General features: G+C 39.5%; 1 protein-coding gene across 4 annotated transcripts in view; it reads right to left on the bottom strand.

The window, feature by feature from the left end:
• The window catches only part of LOC124605781 (pericentriolar material 1 protein-like), a 378,792-nt gene that overhangs the window by 261,936 nt on the left and 98,871 nt on the right, over window positions 1-17,985 (bottom strand). For all 4 annotated transcript variants that reach the window (XM_047137665.1, XM_047137667.1, XM_047137666.1 and 1 more), the window contains 2 exons: window positions 9,602-9,698; window positions 386-485 (listed from right to left, as the gene is read on the bottom strand). In XM_047137665.1, the coding sequence (XP_046993621.1) occupies window positions 386-485; window positions 9,602-9,698 (197 nt within the window). The remainder of the gene's footprint in view (window positions 1-385; window positions 486-9,601; window positions 9,699-17,985) is intronic.

Here is a 17,985-nt window from a genome sequence, read left to right as displayed (position 1 = left end):
TTTTGTTAATTTAACTCTGGTATCAATGTGTAATAATAAGGTGAATGACATCATGTATCATATGTTCCAGAAATAGAAACAGAATTAATGTGGAAGGATAATGAGCGGTCCAACATAAATAACCATTGGAATATTTTTTAGTTCAATTTTGCTCTCCATATTCTCCAATGGCCTACGCATTATATTTTACAGTATTTTAGCATCACTATGACTGTGATTTTCCACTGCATGGTAACAGCTGCACACAAGATTGCACTGAGTCAAAATGGCAGTAATTTTAGACTAAATATCGATGCAAAGCTGAAAGGCACTGTATAAACACAAATATTTTATTTTCACACACAATTACAATACATATACTTCGCACATTAATATTTCTATTTACCTAGAGAATCCTGCTCTGCCATCATCCAGGTCCTCCAGAGTAATCTGTGTGGAGTTCCCCCACGTCGCATTACTTGTGCCAGTATCACCAGTGCCACAACCTTTAAGAACAGAAAAGATTCACTGGTTGATATTCACCTTTTTAAAAGAGTGTTTATGATGAGGTACAGAATCTATGCAGCTTCCCAGTCAGAACTTTTCGGATGTATTAAAACTTTGTAATGTACTGTAATTCATGCTGAGACCCTTGCCTTTTGTCTACAATTTTATTACCAATTTAACTGTCTGCTCTGCATTACAACTAACTTATGGCTTCATTTTGAATGACTGAAGCTTTCTTTATGTTAAACCATATAAAATATGCTTGGATAGTTAAACTAATATTGGCATTTATTGGAAAATATGAGGATATGGATTAGAATCCCTATGTGGCATAAAGTTTTAATCTATAAGGAAGATTTATTTTAGTATATACTCCAGTACTGTAAAGTTTCATTCTGTTTACCAAAATACACATAGAGTTGAACAATAGCTATTTTACATGGAAGTTTGGTAATTCATTAAAACAAGGATGAATATTAAAATACAATGAAGGGAGGAGCAAGTTTTGGTTCATCTGCTACACAGAAACCATCATTTTTCAAAAAAGACGTACACTGCTTATGGGCAGCACAGAAAGGAAAAAGACAGAATGTTTATTTTTTATATTGTACTTCATCAAATAACATAATCATTTAAGGAAAATATACTATTTGTTGAACTTTTATTGATCATTTATCTTCCTATTTCTGAATCGGGATAAGTCAGAAGATTTTTGAGCCACTTGCATACCGTGTCCAACCACCACAAGCTTTGCTCATCTCTAACAGTAAAATAGTCAATTCTGTGTAGTGTGGTTGATTTTTTCATTTTGAAAAATGTAAAGAAGCAACTCCTCACCCATCACAGGAGCCATCTGTGATTTGTCAGAGAAGAAAGTTTACACTATATAGTAATGTGTGTGTGTTACTTACGATTACATAGATGACCAACACAAAATGCAAAGTATTAGGTTGGTGCATAAGTTCATAGGGCTTTTGTTTTGCTTATTGGTATTCCAGTTGCTGAGGGTTTATTTATTGATTGTCTTTTTTTTTTTTTTATTTGCAGTTCACTATTTTTATCTGAGTTTCCATATCATTGTTCTGTCTTATGGATTTATTCATTAAAGACAAAGTCTGTAAATGAGTCTGCAATCATTTTTTGGCATTTTATTTTTACAAGTCCATCTTGATCACACAGGTTTCTTACACTTTATTACTGGTTTTGGCTACTGCCATCTTCAGGTAATTAAAATATTCTGATGTAAATCATCGTCAAGTTAAACATGTGAGTTCATGGTACTTGTGTGATCAAGACAGGCTTGTAAAAATAAACTGTCATATGGAGATAGAGCTGTGGACACTAGAAAATTGAGTGCCAAGCAGAGAAATAAGAACATTTCCGTAATTTTTCTGTTTCAATCCAATAGAGGAGTCACAGCAGCAGAGACAGCCACAAACGTTTGTGCCATGTATGGGGATAATGCCACTGGACAGAGCACAGCAAAAGGATGGTGTTTTCATTTTAAGGAGGATCACTTTGACATTAGTAACTCTCCACATTCTGGAAGACATTCAGGGTTTGATGAAGATCGTTTTTTTTTTGAGGCGACAATGGTGAAGAAATGGGATCTAGAGAAGACAAGATCCAACAAAGAACAAATTACAGAAATGCTGTCTCGGGACTTTCTAAACACATTACGAGACAAAGAAGCACCTGATAATGCCAACGAGTACTGGAATATGCTGAAAGAAGGAATCATTAAAGCAGGAAAGCAAAATATAGGATATGTAAAAGGGAAAAGGTCAAAAAAACCATGGGTCACACAAGAAATGATTTCCAAGATGGAGGAGAGAAGAAAATTGAAAAACAAGAACACTGAAGACGCAAGAAAGATATACCAAAGGTTAAATAACGAACTGCAAAGAGAAACAGAGCAGGCTAAGAAAAAATGGCTAAAAGAGGAATGTCACGAAATTGAAGAACTGGACAGGAAAGGAAGATACGACTTACTATACAACAGAGTAAAGACTATGACATGGGAACAAAACAGAGCAGGAAGTGCTACTATGGAAATTTTGAGTAAAGACGAAGAGGTAGTGTATAAAGATCGTGACGATGTCCTCCAGAGATGGGAAGAATATATAAAAGAGCTATATGACACAAATAGCAAAGGCGAGGAGCAGTTTGGCTTTAGACGGAATGCGGGCACCAGAGATGCAATAGGGCTCCTACGAATCTTAGGAGAAAGGTTTATTGAAAAAGGAAGAGACCTATGTATGTGCTTCATCGATTTAGAAAAGGCATTTGACAATGTGGTTTGGGACAAGCTGGCGACTATTATGAGGGAAAAGAGAGTGGACTGGAAAACCAGAAGACTTATAAACTCATTGTACCTTAATCAAAAAGTTTCAGTTAAAGTGAGAGGAGAAAGTACGAACTGGATCAGACTAGGGAAAGGAGTAAGACAAGGATGCTGTTTATCACCTACTCTTTTCAACCTGTACTTGGAAAATATGATTGACCAATGCTCATTAGATGGCAAAGGAGTAGAAATTGGAGGAAGAAGAGTAGGGTGCTTGAGATTTGCTGATGACATGGTCCTTCTAGCCACAGGGGAAAAAGAATTACAGGATTTGGTGGACACCATTGCAACTAACGGAAAAAAATATGGAATGAAAATTAACACAAATAAAACAAAAGTATTGGCAATAGGAGGAAATAAGGAACTAAAAATTGTGCTGAATGGAGAAAAACTAGAACAGGTGCAAAATTTTAAGTATCTTGGAAGCCGGATAGACACCGACTGGAAGTGCACCACAGAAATTAAAACAAGGATAGCAATGGCAAAAGAGGCGTTTTATAAGAAAAGGAGAATCTTCTGCAGCGGTATGGACAGAGAGCTCAGAAAGAGACTCATAAAATGTCTTGTATGGAGTGTTCTTCTATATGGCGCTGAAACATGGACTATGAGGAAAAAAGACAGAGAAAGGCTGGAGGCTTTTGAGATCTGGACATGGCGGAAGATGGAAGGAATAAGTTGGATGGACAGAGTAAAAAATGAAGAGGTACTGAGAAGAGTGGGAGAGAAAAGGCAGTTACTAGATGTAATAAAGAGAAGAAAAAGAAATTGGATTGGGCATATATTAAGAAAGAATGACGGACTGATAAAAACAGTTTTAGAAGGTTATGTAGAAGGGAAAAGGAAGCGAGAAAGGAAGAGATTCCAGATACTGGATGACATGATGGACGGTACAACATACAGCAGCCTTAAGAAGGAAGCAATGGATCGCAGAAAATGGAGAGGCAAAGGACCTGCTAATATAGCAGATAACTGATGATGATGATGATGATCGTTTAACCGCATTCATTCACAATGATCCATGTTAATGTATTCGAGAACTGGCAAATGTGATGAATTGTGATCATCTCATGATCGTACAACATTTTTATGCAATGGGTAAGGTTAAAAAATATGATGTACAAGGACCACATACTCTACGCCAAATGACAAAAACCAGTGGGTGGCCAGATGTGCATCTCCACTTGCTCATCTTCGACTGGCTCGTCAACAACACCGATCATTTCTACACACTGACCATTCCTATCCGGTACTGTAATGTTGATGAGCAATGGAATCTTTATGCAAACATAAGGAAAAGAAAGGAATGGTTGAGCCCAAACAAAGCAGCAATTCCCTGTACAAAGACCTGTGGGGATCCACAAAAGATAATGCTATGCATTTGGAGGACAGCGACAGCGTGGTGTACTACGAGATGCTTCCCCAAGATGCAACCATCACTGCTACCATTTATTGTCAACAACTGAGAAATTGATGCTACTCCACAATAACGTCCACCTGCATTCTGCTAGACTGACAAAAAACAGTATACAGGAGTTGGGTCAGGAAGTTGTTCTGCTTCCACCTTATTCACCTGATCTTGTGACCTCAGATTTTCATCTTTCTGCTCTCGATTGAATAATCTTTAAGGAACTTGCTGTCCAGATGAAAATGCGCTCCGAACTCGACTCAACGAGTTATTAATCTCAAAATCGTGTGATTTCTACTGTCTTGGAATTGAAAATTTATCTCAGTCTTGACAGACTGTTGTACACAGCGAAGGAGACTGTGTTATTAATTATTTGAGTGGGTGTTATGTGTATCTGTTGTGTTTATTAAACTTATGGAAAAACACTATGAACTTATGTACCAAGTTAATACAGATATCCACAAAAATAATTTATTTTTTAAATATAAGTTAAGTGGATAGATAAAAAATCTACACATGAAGCACCGGCAGGAGTACACACATATAAAAGGTATTACAGTGTGCTGACTTTTGGAGCAAGTGGCTCCTTCTGGCAGAAGGACTGAAGGGGAAGGAAGAGCAGTGAAGGAAAAGGACCAATGATATTTAAAAAAGGGGTAGAGTTCAGAAAAGTCACCAGAACCATGGGTCAGGGGAGACTTACCAGATGGGATGAGAAGGGAAGACTGTTGGGGATTGCACCGGATGAGACCTAAAAACCTGAGAGCTTAAAAGTGGAAGACAGGATAATAGGCAAGACAGGGATTAGTGCTAAAACATTGTGCACGAGTTAATAAGAGCAAAAAGCTACATATATTGTATGTGATAAGAGGTGGGAGGGAGACGGTGAAAAAGGCAGATCAGAAAATGAAAGATGTAGAAGGCTAAAAGGGACTGAAGAAAGAAATAGTCACTGTGAAGAAATTCTGAGACCAAAGAAATTAATGTAAATTAAGGCCAGCACTAAGGACATGTTTTAGCACCAGTTCCCACCTGCAGAGTTCTGAGAAACTCCGCTGGTGGGAACTAGCACTAATATAGATATATGACAGTGTGCACAAAATAGCTTGGCTCAAACGAAGGGGTCGTCAGAAGGAAGTGCTAACCCTCAGTATAACCTTCAAGTCCCAACAACATTAAAAAATACAATTTTTCACAAATTAATCTTAATTACCAAAGAACACAACAAACACAAGAAGAAATTGGCAAAAAGTTAACAATCAATTTTTTAAAGAGGTGATTTCACTTTGAAATCATTGAGACATACTGTTTTCAACCACCATCACTTCATGAGATATATATGAAGCAATTTCACATCCTCCTAGACACAACCATACGTCTAGAAACTTCCATGAAACTCATAATGACTAAACCAAATTATAGTCCTAAGTTAGAGCAAAAATGGACCCAAACTTTAATCAACTTATACTAAAAGTACATGCTGCTCCAGACGTTTTGTTTCAAGACCACTCATAAAAGCAGATTTCAAATACCACTCATAAAAGCAGTAGTACAAACTCAAATTTACATTACAGTGCATTTAGATGTTCTTACTTTCACTGTCAATGATCATCTTATAATGATCACTATAAAACACATCACAATCTTCTACTGTCACATAGCACACTCTCCACGCAGACTGCTGCTTTGAATGCTGTGACTGACTGTTACAATGCACGATATTGATAAGATTAACTCAGTGTACCACTAGATGTGTCTGTCTTGCGAAAGTATTAGTAGTTTTACGCAAAAGGCACTGGTAATTAAAAAAATTGATAAAATAGTAGTTTCAGGCAGAAACTACTGATACTCAAAGGGTTAGTAAGGGTTAGTTTCATCACATTTTGGTGTTTATGAATGTCAACATTCTGGTGGCAAATTTTTCCTTATGTAGTGCTAAAACACGGCTGTCTACTATATAATTTGTTTTATCATATTTTATTTATGTCATTTACAAATTTATCCAAAAATATAAAAGCAGCAACTTAAAATCTACATTTATGGGTTAGCATTTTCTTCTGCCAACTAATTCATATTTGCACAAACAGTGCAGCTGGGAAGGGAAAAGAGAAAGAGGAAGATTAGAGTTTAACATCCTGTCTACAATGAGGTCATTAGAGATGGAGCACAACCTCATATTGGAATATAATGGGGGAGGGGTGGGGGGTGGTGGTGGGGGGTTGGGGGGAGGGGGGAATTGGTTGTGCCCTTTTCAAAGACAACATCCTGGCACTTGCCTAGAGCAATTTAGGGGCATCAGATTTGAACTGTCATCCTCCTAAACATCCTCTCCACTCGCTCAGTGGTGGGGAAGCAGATGCTGGGAATGGTGGGGGCTCTGGCTTGAACAACCACCACGTGGTAATGGAGGTGCAGTTCAACAGCTGAGGCCCATAGAGAAACACATATCAAGCATACCTTATTATAAGCTACAGCAAATTATCATACTGGGCAGTTATAATTAAACTGACAGTGTTCCGAGTGCCATAGTGTCGACTGTATACATCACAGGGCCCTTAAACATTGTATGTTCATTAAACAGTGTGCTTGTGGGGTATATGGTGCTGTAAGCAGTCAGAATGTGATATGGGTGCACAAAAGCAGCTGAATAGTCAAACACATAATAATGATGGCTCTGGTATGTTTAATAGGATGTGGTCACAGGATACAACATGTGTTCAGTATGGTCTCCCTACTCAACAACATGCTGCATCCATAACACGGCACGGTCGACAGTTACTTCCAGCATATCCAGTGTAATCAGGGCGATATGTCGCCATATGCTTTCCTTCAGATCATGAAGAGTCCAGATATACTCCTGATAGACACAGCTTTCATATATCCCCACAACCAGAAGTCGCAAAAAGTTAGATTGGGGGATCTGGAAGGCTTCACATCTTGAAGTTGCCTAGAAATGATGTGGTCATTACTGAAGGTTTCCCAAAGGATATCTTCACCTGGGAAGTGACATGTGATGTCATCCTGTCTTGCATGAAAATAGTGGTGTGGACACACTTGTGGTCATACTAAGCTGAAACCATGTGTTGCACATGTAGGCCCTTATAATGTGCAGATGTCACCATACACATAAAAGGCCTGCAAGGTGTTGTCTCCATCAATAAAAACAGAACGAGAATGGAGGAGCTTGTGAAACCATACCACACAGTCATATAAGTTGAGTGCAGTGGATATTTCTGGACATGTGGAGTAGAACTCACAGAACCGTGCAGAGTAATATGTGCCAATATTAATTCAGTGACAATGCAGAGAGCCAAGCGTGCATGGTTATGAAGAACTTCCTCCACACCTATGGTGTGTGAAGATGCATTGTCACATGCAGTGAAAAGATAGCAACAAGAATAAGAATGCTCGAAGTGCCCACATCAACAAGTGACAGGCAACTAGGTGGACTTTTTTGTACTATTGCCACCTTATCTTGTGCAAGCTCTACCAGCAATGTGTGAGGAGGATAGATCCTGTTTCCTCTGTAGTGCTCCTTTGCCTGTGGCAGGCAGTGTGCTGAGTAGATGTGAATTCCTTTCTACATCTGCATCCAGACTCTGTGAACCACTGTGAAGTGGATGCCAGAGGGTAAATCCCACTGTACCAGATATAAGGGCTTTTTCCCATTCCATTCACATATGGAGCACAGGAAGAATGACTGTTCAAATACCTCTCTGTGTGCTGTAATTAATCTAATCTTGTGCTCACAATTCCTATGCGAGTGATCCTTAGGAGGTTTTACTATATTCGTACAGTCATAATTTAAAGCCATTTCTTGAAACTTTTTAGTAGTTTTCTTGCGATAGTTTCTGTCTATCTTCAAGAGTCTGCAACTTCACTTCTTTCAACATCTCTGTGACATTCTCCTTTGGGTCAAACAATCCCAAGAGCATTTGTGCTGCCATTCTCTGTATCCATTCAATTTGTCAAATATTTTATATCAATTGCACTATTCTAATTCTTAAACTTAAGTTAAACACATGCCCTCTTTCATACTTTGTGAATCTCAAAAATATGATCTGATGGAACTGTAGGTATTGTTCGGTATGCAGAGAAAACTATTTGAACACATATTCCGTTTCTCCAACTAAGGTATAGAATAAGTGCATTACACAGTCTCAAGACATTTCCAGCATGCAGTAAAAAATTCAACAGATTCCCAGTTTTGGGACTCTACTTGGGAGGAAGATGCAATTTTTCCAACTATTCTGTAAAATAAGAAAAGAACTACATGCCCTAGGAAAGTGTGATAGGACCACTATAATTCTCTATATACATAAATGATTTGGCAGATAGGGTGGGCAGCAATCTGCGGTCATTAGCTGATGATCCCATGGTGCACGGTAAGGTGTCAAAGTTGAGTGACTTGATACAAGATGACTTGTACAAAATTTCCAGTTGGTGTAATGAATGGCAGCTAGCCTTAAATGTGAAAAGAATAAAAGTCAATGCAGATGAGTAGGAAGATCAAACCTGTAATGTATGGATACAGCATTACTAACATCTTGCCTGACACAGTCAAGTCGTTTAAATACCTGGGCATAACGTAGAAAAGCGATATGAGGTGGAACGAGCTTGTGAGGATTGTGGTAGGAAAGGCAAATGGTCATCAACTTCAGTTTATTGGGAGAATTCTGTGAAAGTGTGGTTCATCTGTAAAGGAGACTGCATATAGGACGTCAATGCGACCTATTGTTGAGTATTGCTCGAGTGTTTGGGATCTGTGCCAGATCACGTTAAAGTAAGAAACTGAAATAATTCAGAGGCGGGCTGTTAGGTTTGTTACTGATACGCCTGAATAACAAACAAGTGTTATGGAAGTGCTTCAGGAACTCAAACTGGAATCCTTGGAGGGAAAGCAATGTTCGTTTTGAGGAACACTATTGAGAAACTTTAGAGAACCAGCAGAAGGATTCTGTTGCCTGCAACATACGTTGCGCATAAGGATCATGAAGGTAAGATATGAGAAATGACAAGTAGTGGTAAAGGGTACCTTCCGCCATGCACTGTATGGTGGCTTACGGAGTATCAATGTAGATGTAGATGCAGATGTAAAAGATACATATTCCATTTGATTTTTTATTCTTAGATAGTTTAATGTTGTTCTGTACTGACCCACATCATGGCCAACTGTCTTAACATCCATAGCTGAAATATAAGCAAGAACAAAACACTAAATTTTAAAAAAAGTAACATAACTGTAAACCATGACTGCTGCAAAAGAAATGGATCTAATTACTAAATACTGAAGAAAACTGAGAGAAATGGGACATTGTGATGCACATGTTGTATGGAACACTAGCCAACAATGTAAATATGCCTACCTGGTTCACTCTGATTCACAGATGATGACTGGCACTGATCCTTTTGCATCAACTGCTCCAATTCACGCCGTCTTGCTTGTAATCGTTGTGCATCAGCCTGTAAATATATCAACTTTAGAATTATATGTGTGAAAAAGGAGTAAAATGACTGGTTTTAGGGAGCAAGGATGTTTCAGGCAACTCATTAGGCATCAAGAAAAGAAAATAGTAACGTCTCTGTTAAACCACCAGATAGACACTTAAAATATCTGTCACTCAAAACTCCAAAAACTTGAATGATTACAACACTAACGATACAATTACATCTGATAGGATGCCCTCAAAAATAAATAAATAAATAATGCTTAAGTGTCAGAAAGAACCAGTTCCAACCTGTCCATGTCACACCAAAGGTAAACTTTACCTATTAGCATTGACATAAATACCCAAATACATATAATGTATGAAGATCATGGAAGTAGACAGTAGAGGTCGCATATTCATATGACAATGCTTAAATATTTTTTTTATTATACACAGTAGTTCAGAACCTCATTAACAACTCTGAAGAGCAACATATCACACAAAAAGTATAAATTCTGTTAAAGAACATATTCTTTTTAGCGTGACTTTTACAAATGTTACATCCACACCTGTACTTTGCAAACCACTATGAAGTACGTGGCAGAGATTTTTCACATTGTACATTTATTAGGTATTCTTCCTGTTCCATTTGTGTATGGAGCATAGAAAGAATGCCTGCTTCAAAATCTTGGTGTGCACTGTCATTCATCTACTCTTGTCTTTTCAGTCGCTATGTGAGCTTGAAAACCAGAATCATACTTAACAACAATTTGGCAATGCTGTGTTGTGGACATGACAAATGTCTCTCACTCATACAAGTGACTCATAAATGAAGTATTAAAATGTTTATGTTCCTAAGGAAAAAAGTATCCTGTGTGTACGAGTTAGTATGACTTATCATCCCTCTAAAAAGTTTGTTAGTGAGTTCCTGACTAACACATAGAATATCATTTCACTATTGGGTAAGTGGGCTAACAGAGGTTAGGTTTCAACTCTGAAGTAAAAATGTACACTCCCGTAACTGCGGCAAGACTTGCTGTGGCCATGGGAGTGTGTGTTTGGGTGTCTGTGTGCTTGTGTGTGTGTGTGTGTGTGTGTGTGTGTGTGTGAATTTGTGTACACCATCATCATCATCATCATCATCATCATCATGTGTTCTGCCAAAAAACCGGTTTTCACATGGAAGTTCTCCACGCTGTCCAGTCTTCCGCCATCCTCTTCAGGTCTGCATAATTTCCTCTTCCCTTTATGTCGTCTATCATTTTGTATCTCCTTCTTCCTCTCAGTCTTCTCCCACAAACCAATCCTTACAAAGCATCTGCTAGCAAGCACTCCCTTCTCAATTAATGTCCCAACCAGTCCTTTTTCCTTTCTATTATAACCTTCAGCAGACATCATCTCTCACCAATCCTTTCCAACACTCTTTCATTAGTCACTCTTTCCATCCACCTTACTCTCTCCATTCTCCTCCACATCCACATCTTAAATGCTTCTAACCTTTTTTCATCCTCTCGTCTCAGCTTCCATGTTTCTGTCCCATATAGTGCCACACTCTAAACAAAACATTTGCCAGGCTTTTTCTTTAGACCTTTATCTAATTTGCAACATAAGTCTCCTCTTTCTGTTGAATGCCTCCTCCGCTATGGCAATTCGAGTTTTCACCTCCTGGTGACATCTCAAGTCTTCAGTCATTGTGCTTCCAAGATATTTAAATGCACTTACTTGGCTAATGGTAGATTGTCCTATTTAAATATTGGACAATCTGTGTCTTGTACTGATGACCATACTCTTTGTTTTGCTGTGTTTATTTGCATCCCATATTCCACACAAGCTTCATTCAGATCTTTCAGCATATCACTGTCCGCTCACTTTCTGCCACTAATACTATGTCATCAGCGACTCTTATACTTTCTATTCTCTTTCCACCAATACATATTCCTCTTTTTCCCATCTAAGCCTTTCACAATAATCTCTTCAAGGTGTGCGTTAAACAACAGTGGGGAAAGGCAACAACCTTGTCTAACACCTCATCCAATGCTGCTTCCTCCTTATACTTCATTTCCAATCCTTATCCTTATTTTCTGCTGTAAATGTAGATTCTGTATCGGTTGTCTCTTTTTTCAATCTATTCCTTTCCTCTTCAAAATATGCATCAGCTTGTTCCAATGAACTCTGTCAAAAGCCTTTTCTAAATCTATAAAACAGCAAAGATTTCTCTACCTTTTTCCATACATCTTTCCCCTAAAGTTCTTAACAGGCCAATATCATCTCTTGTTCATTTTCCTCTTCTAAATCTTAACTGCTCCTCTGCAATCTCTCTATTCAGTTTGCCATCTAGCCTTCTACTCAACACTCTCAGCAAGACTTCAGCTGCACGAGATATTAGACTGATGGTCCTACGCTCTTCACATTTTTTAGTGGTTCTCTTTTTCTCTATGGGCATAATAACTGTTGCAACAAAGTCCTCTGGCCATTCCCCTTGTCATATGTCTCATTGCAGAGGTAGATTATTTCTTTTCTTGCCTTGTTTCCCAGACTCTTCAACAGGTCTGCTGGCATATCATCAATTCCACATAGCTTCCTATTCTTCATCTCCTTCAGCGCCTTTTCTACTTCTGCTTCCAAGATGGTGACTCCCTTGCCATCTTCCGGCACATATTGCTCCTCTTCAACATTAATTTCACTTTGTATTTCATCCCCATTATACAGACATTCAATATATTCTTGCCATCTGTTCAAAACCTCCTGTGGTTCTTCTGCTAGAGTGCCATCTGCTCTTTCTATTTCCATGTTATTCCTCTTTCTTTTACATTCAAAAACTATCTCACTGGCCAGTCTATAAATCATTTCATACTTTCCCTCTTTCTCCATTTTCTGTATTTCATCGCATTTCTGTTTCATCCATTTTCCCTTGCTTCTTCAGTTTCTCTTCTTAATTCATTATTCAGTTTCCTTTACCCATGACTGAGCCTATATGACTGTTCCACTTCATAGGCCTACAATGTGTTACACCAATGTATTTGAATAAGTTTCAACTGTGACTCACATCTGATGATATATTGATAGGATATTATGTTTTATCATTTTGTGAAGTGGAAAATTTTCCTTTTCTGAACATTTAAGGCAAGGCGGCGATCACTGCACCACTTTGAAATCTTATCAAGGTCTAACTGAATATTTGAACAGCACTGTTCAGACTGTACTTCATTGTAGATAACTGCATCATCTGCAAAAAATCTGAGGTTACTATAAATATTGTCTGCAAGATCATTAACATACAACATGAACAGTAAGGTACCCAACACACTTCCCTGGGATAAACCTAAAGTTACTTCTACCTCTCTCAATGACTCTCCAGTCAACATAACATACTGTGTTCTCCTTACCAAGAAATCCTCAATTCAGTCATGCACTTTGTCTGACCCCATACGACTGTACTTTTGATGATAAACATCGAGTATGGTATCGAGTCAAAAGCTTCTCGGAAATCAAGAAGCACTGCATGTACTTGACAGCCTTGTGGAGGTCATTCTGTTCTCATTCTGTTCAACAGGCCCCACTATGTCTGAGCTCAGAATATATTCTAAGATTCTACAAGAAAAGGATACCAAAGATACTGGATGGTAGTTTAGTGGATCACTCTGCTACCCTTCCTGCAGACAGGCGTGACCTGTGTTTTCTTCCTGTTTCTGGGCACAGTTTCTTGTTCAAGGGATCTACAACAGATTATAGTTAACTCAAGTGTGGGCTGGCTATAGAATCTGGTAGGAATTCCATTGGGAACTTGAGCTTTGTTCAGTTTTTAACGATTTCAGCTGTTTCTCAGTGCCACTGACACTAATATCTACTTTGGTCATCTTTTAAGTTGGGGCAATACTCCTGGGCTTTCCTTTGTAAACGAACTTTCGAAAAGTGAGTTAAGCATTTCTGCCTTTGCTTTGTTATTCTCAATTTCAGTCCAGACTATACATGAGTGTCTGGACACTAACTCTTGTGCAAGTAACACCCTTTACATATGACTAGAATTTCTTTTGGTTTTTTGAATGAGTATTTGACAATATTCTGCTACAGTAGTCACTGAAGGTTTCACACACTGCTCTCTTGATTGCCAAACATGTTTCACTCAGCATCTCTCTATCTATAGCTCTATGCTTTGTTTTATATCTACTAAGCAGTTGTCCTTTGTTCCTTCAGAAATTTCTTTATAGTTGATATATACCATGGAGGATCTTTCTGATTATGAGCTGTCCTACTGGGTACACATCTACTCATTGCATGGTGAATGGAGACGATTGACTGCTCGCTCTATCATTACTTTTTGTACATTTTTATGGGTAAGTATTGATGCACAATACCACTGTTATATGCAGGTCTAGCAGAAGTTCAGATTCATCCCCTGTTAAAGGATTATGATTTAAGTGAAGTTTCATCGGTATTTACTGCACTCTGTCGATTTTTTTGTTGGCAACTATTAGTTTCTATACAGAGGGAACTGCCGTTAACACAAGACTGTGAAAAAGAGCATTAAGGATCTTCTTAAATTTAGGATGTTTCCAGCAGAATCTCTTTTGGCTTGCCCACACCGAAAGAAGAGGGCAAGAGAGTGTGAGGCGCTGTTAGAAGATGAGTCAAGCATCTTGAAATGTATATACCTCAACCAAAAGCAGGTATGGACAAGCAATTTGATGGGTATGCTAACCGGACCACAGTGGATAGCATTTTGACATCACAAGCATGTCAATATGAACACTGTAAAAGCAAATCTAAAACAAAGTGCATAAAATGCAACCAGTACCTCTGTCTTCACAAAAGTGAAGCAGAATGCACAATGTCTTTGTATGACAAAAGTTATAAATTTTATACATTTTTAATGCCATTAAAATGAGTTTGAAATTGTGTAACATTTTACTAACATTTTTATCAACCAAAAGTAAAATCATAACATGTTTCATTCATAACAGTTCCTCATAATATCAAATATGTTGCAGAAGTCAGAGGACAATTAAACTGAAATAAAACTTGATCCACATGATAATGATCATCGTTTTACAATAAAATTTTTAATGAAAGAAGTTTTATACCATTTTTTCATCATGTAATATGCCAAAATATTCAAAGAATTCGACTTAATTCATTATTTTGAACAACAAAAAACCCAGAATAGAATAATGACAATGTTATGAAAAATGTCAGATTGCTACTCACCATATAGTGGAGATGCTGAGTCACAGACATGCACAACAACAACACTGTTCAACAAGTGAGCATTTGACCAAAAGGCCTTCTTCTAAAGTACACCCACACATGCACGCACGCACATTCACACAAGCACAACCCACACACATATGACCACTGAAGATAGACTGCAAGTAGCTGGGGTTGCGAGGGAGGGGTGGGGGAGGGGGGGGAGCTGAAAGGGAGAGAAGTAAAAAGATTGTGAGCATGTTGGTGGAGTAGAGGGCTTGAAGTGCTGGAGTGGAAGCAGGAAAGGGGGGTGAAGGACAATTACTAAGAAAGGCTGAGGCCAGGAAGCTTAAGGGAAAACAGAATATATTGCAGGAAGAGTTCCCACCTAGCAATTCAGAAGAGCTGGCATTGGTAGGAAGGATCCCGATGCCACAGGCTGTGAAGCAGTCATTAAGATTAAGAATGTTGTATTGGCTAGTGTGGTCAGCAACTGGGCGGTCCAGCTGTATCTTGGCCACAGTTTGTCACCATTCATGCATACAGACAGCTTGTTGGTAGTCATGCCCACGAAGAACGCAGCACATTGGTTGCAGCTTAGCTTATAGATCACGTGACTGGTGTCACAGGTAGCCCTGCCTTTGATGGGATAGGTGATACTAGTGAAAGGACTGAAGTAGGTGGTGGTGGGAGGGTGTATGGGACAGGTCTTGCATCTAGGTCTATTACAGGGGTATGAGCCATGAGGCAAGGCCTCGGAGCAGGAGTTGTGTAAGGATGGATGAGGATATTGAATAGGTTTGGTGGGATCGGAACACCACCGTGGGAGTTGTGGGAAGGATGCTGGGTAGGACATTCCTCATTTCAGGGCAAGACGAGAGATAGTCGAAACCCTGCCACAAAATGTGGTTCAGTTGGTCCACTCCTAGGTGGCACCAAGTCATGAAGGGAATGCTCCTCTGTTGCCAGATGGTGGGCCTTTGGGAAGTGAGGAGTGAATGGAGAGATAAGGCATAGGCTATCTATTTCTGTACATGGTTGGGAGGGTAATTATGGTCTGTGAAGGCCTCAGTGAGATCCTTGGTATATTTCGAGAGGGACTACTCTTCACTATAGATATGGCAACAACAGGTGGCTAGGCTGTATGGAAGGGATTTCTTGGCATGGAATGAGTGGAAGCTGTCAAAGAGGAGGCATTGTTAGTGGTTGTAGGTTTAATATGGACGGAGGTAGCCATCTTTGAGGTGGGGGGTCAATATCGAGGAAAATGGCTTGTTGGGTTGAGGAGGACCAGGTGAAGTGAATGGGGGAGAAGGTGTTGAGGTTCTGGAGGAATGTCGACAGGGTCTCCTCACTCTAGATCTAGATCACAAAGACGTCATCTGTGAATCTGCGCCAGGTGAGGGGGTTTGGGATACAGGGTGGGTTAGAAAGGATTCCTCTAAATGGCCCACGAAGAGGTTGGCATTGGATGGTGCTATGCAGGTGCCCTCTGCCGTACCCTGGCTGCTTGTAGGCAATGTCTTCAAAGGAGAAGTAATTGTAGGTCAGGATATTGTTGGTCATGGTGACCAGGAAGAAGTTTGTGGGTTTTCAATCCATCAGGGGTTGCGAAAGATGGTGTTTAGTCATGTCAAGGCCATGAGCATTAGGGATGTTAGTGTAAAGAGAGGTGGCATCAAAAGTGATCAGCAAGGTACCATGTGGTAAAGGAAAAAGAACTGTAGACAGTTGGTGGATTGTAGGTTGCAGGTAATGAGCTGTAGATGTTGGTCTATGAAAGCAGAAATTCTCTGAGTGGAGGCACAGTAACCAGCCACTAAGGGGCATCCTGGGTGGTTGGGTTTATGGACTTTAGGAGGCATGTAGAAGGTAGGAGTGCAGGGAGTGGTACAGATGAGAAGGGTGATAGACTCCAGCAAGAGATTCTGGCATGAGTGTAAGGATTACAAGCTAGGGTTCAGTTTTTGCATTGTGGATTGCAGTGCTTTCTCCAGATGTAAGATTAGCTTGCACATTGAGGGATCTGGGGAATGATGGTGAGGCAAGGTTCGAGGTTAAGAAATTCTAGAAAGTTAACAGGGTGTCTACGTGGACAAGAAAAAGAAATTCCCGGATTTCCCGGTTAAAAACACAATTTCTCCCGGATGAAATTACGTATAAAGCGGGCGAAAATACATCCGTGTTAAGCAACAGTATACTTTCCCTCGGAGCTGTAAAACCTATCAGTCCTCTGAATAGTAAAGGTCTTATACCGGCGGAGGACATCTCAGCACTTTAGGAAATGAAATCCAGGAAAAACAATGCGTTTGGAAAGATGTTTGATGCGAGACAATCTGCACAGGGTTTATTTTCGTATTGCGAAAGTATATACACAAATTCCACAAATTACAGCACAGTAGCTTCCGAAGCTCTAAAATAGAGATTGCGTTGAGCGACGCACTTTTGTCAGCCAGTCGTAGCTCATGTCACGTGATCGCACTAGCGAATGACGGCAGTTATTCAGAGCACGAGGCCTACGAGAAAGACAGGCCGCGGCGCATACGTTACGAACGTAGGCCGAGCTTGCTCAGCTCAGCAAAGTGCGTTTCTACACTGGTTAACTCTTAACTAGATGTGTATGTACGAACGAGAATTGCATCATCTATTGGAATCCACTATTATTAGTCCTACAATGATAGGAAGTTCGTAGGCCTACTAACAGGCTCTAATTTGGCGATTAAAATCATGCCAAAATGATTATCAGTTGCGTAAGGCACCACATCTTCTATGACAGGAGAACTGTTACGAAGAAGAGACTAAATGCTATAAACGAGTGGTTATACCATTTCTATCGAGAATTGATTTTAGATTTTGTTGTACGAACAGTAATCGGTAAAACTTCATAATAACGGATTCCAGTAAAAGATTCAATTCTCGTTAGTATGCACGCACCCATTTGGGAGTTAACAGATTTAGAAACACATTTTGCCCGCTGAGTTAAGGAAACGAGCGAGCTCAGGCCGTTCGTGATGTACGCGCCGCGGCCTGTCTTTCTCGTGGGCCTCGTTCAGAGCATAAGACATATTATGTACTGAACCACTAGCAGCATCATTGTTAAGTAACGCGACCATACGAAGGCGAAGGGTTCATGGGTT

This window comes from Schistocerca americana, chromosome 3, assembly GCF_021461395.2.
Source record: "Schistocerca americana isolate TAMUIC-IGC-003095 chromosome 3, iqSchAmer2.1, whole genome shotgun sequence".
NCBI classification, from domain to species: Eukaryota; Metazoa; Arthropoda; class Insecta; order Orthoptera; family Acrididae; genus Schistocerca; species Schistocerca americana.
This window is presented reverse-complemented; position numbering and strand designations above follow the sequence as displayed.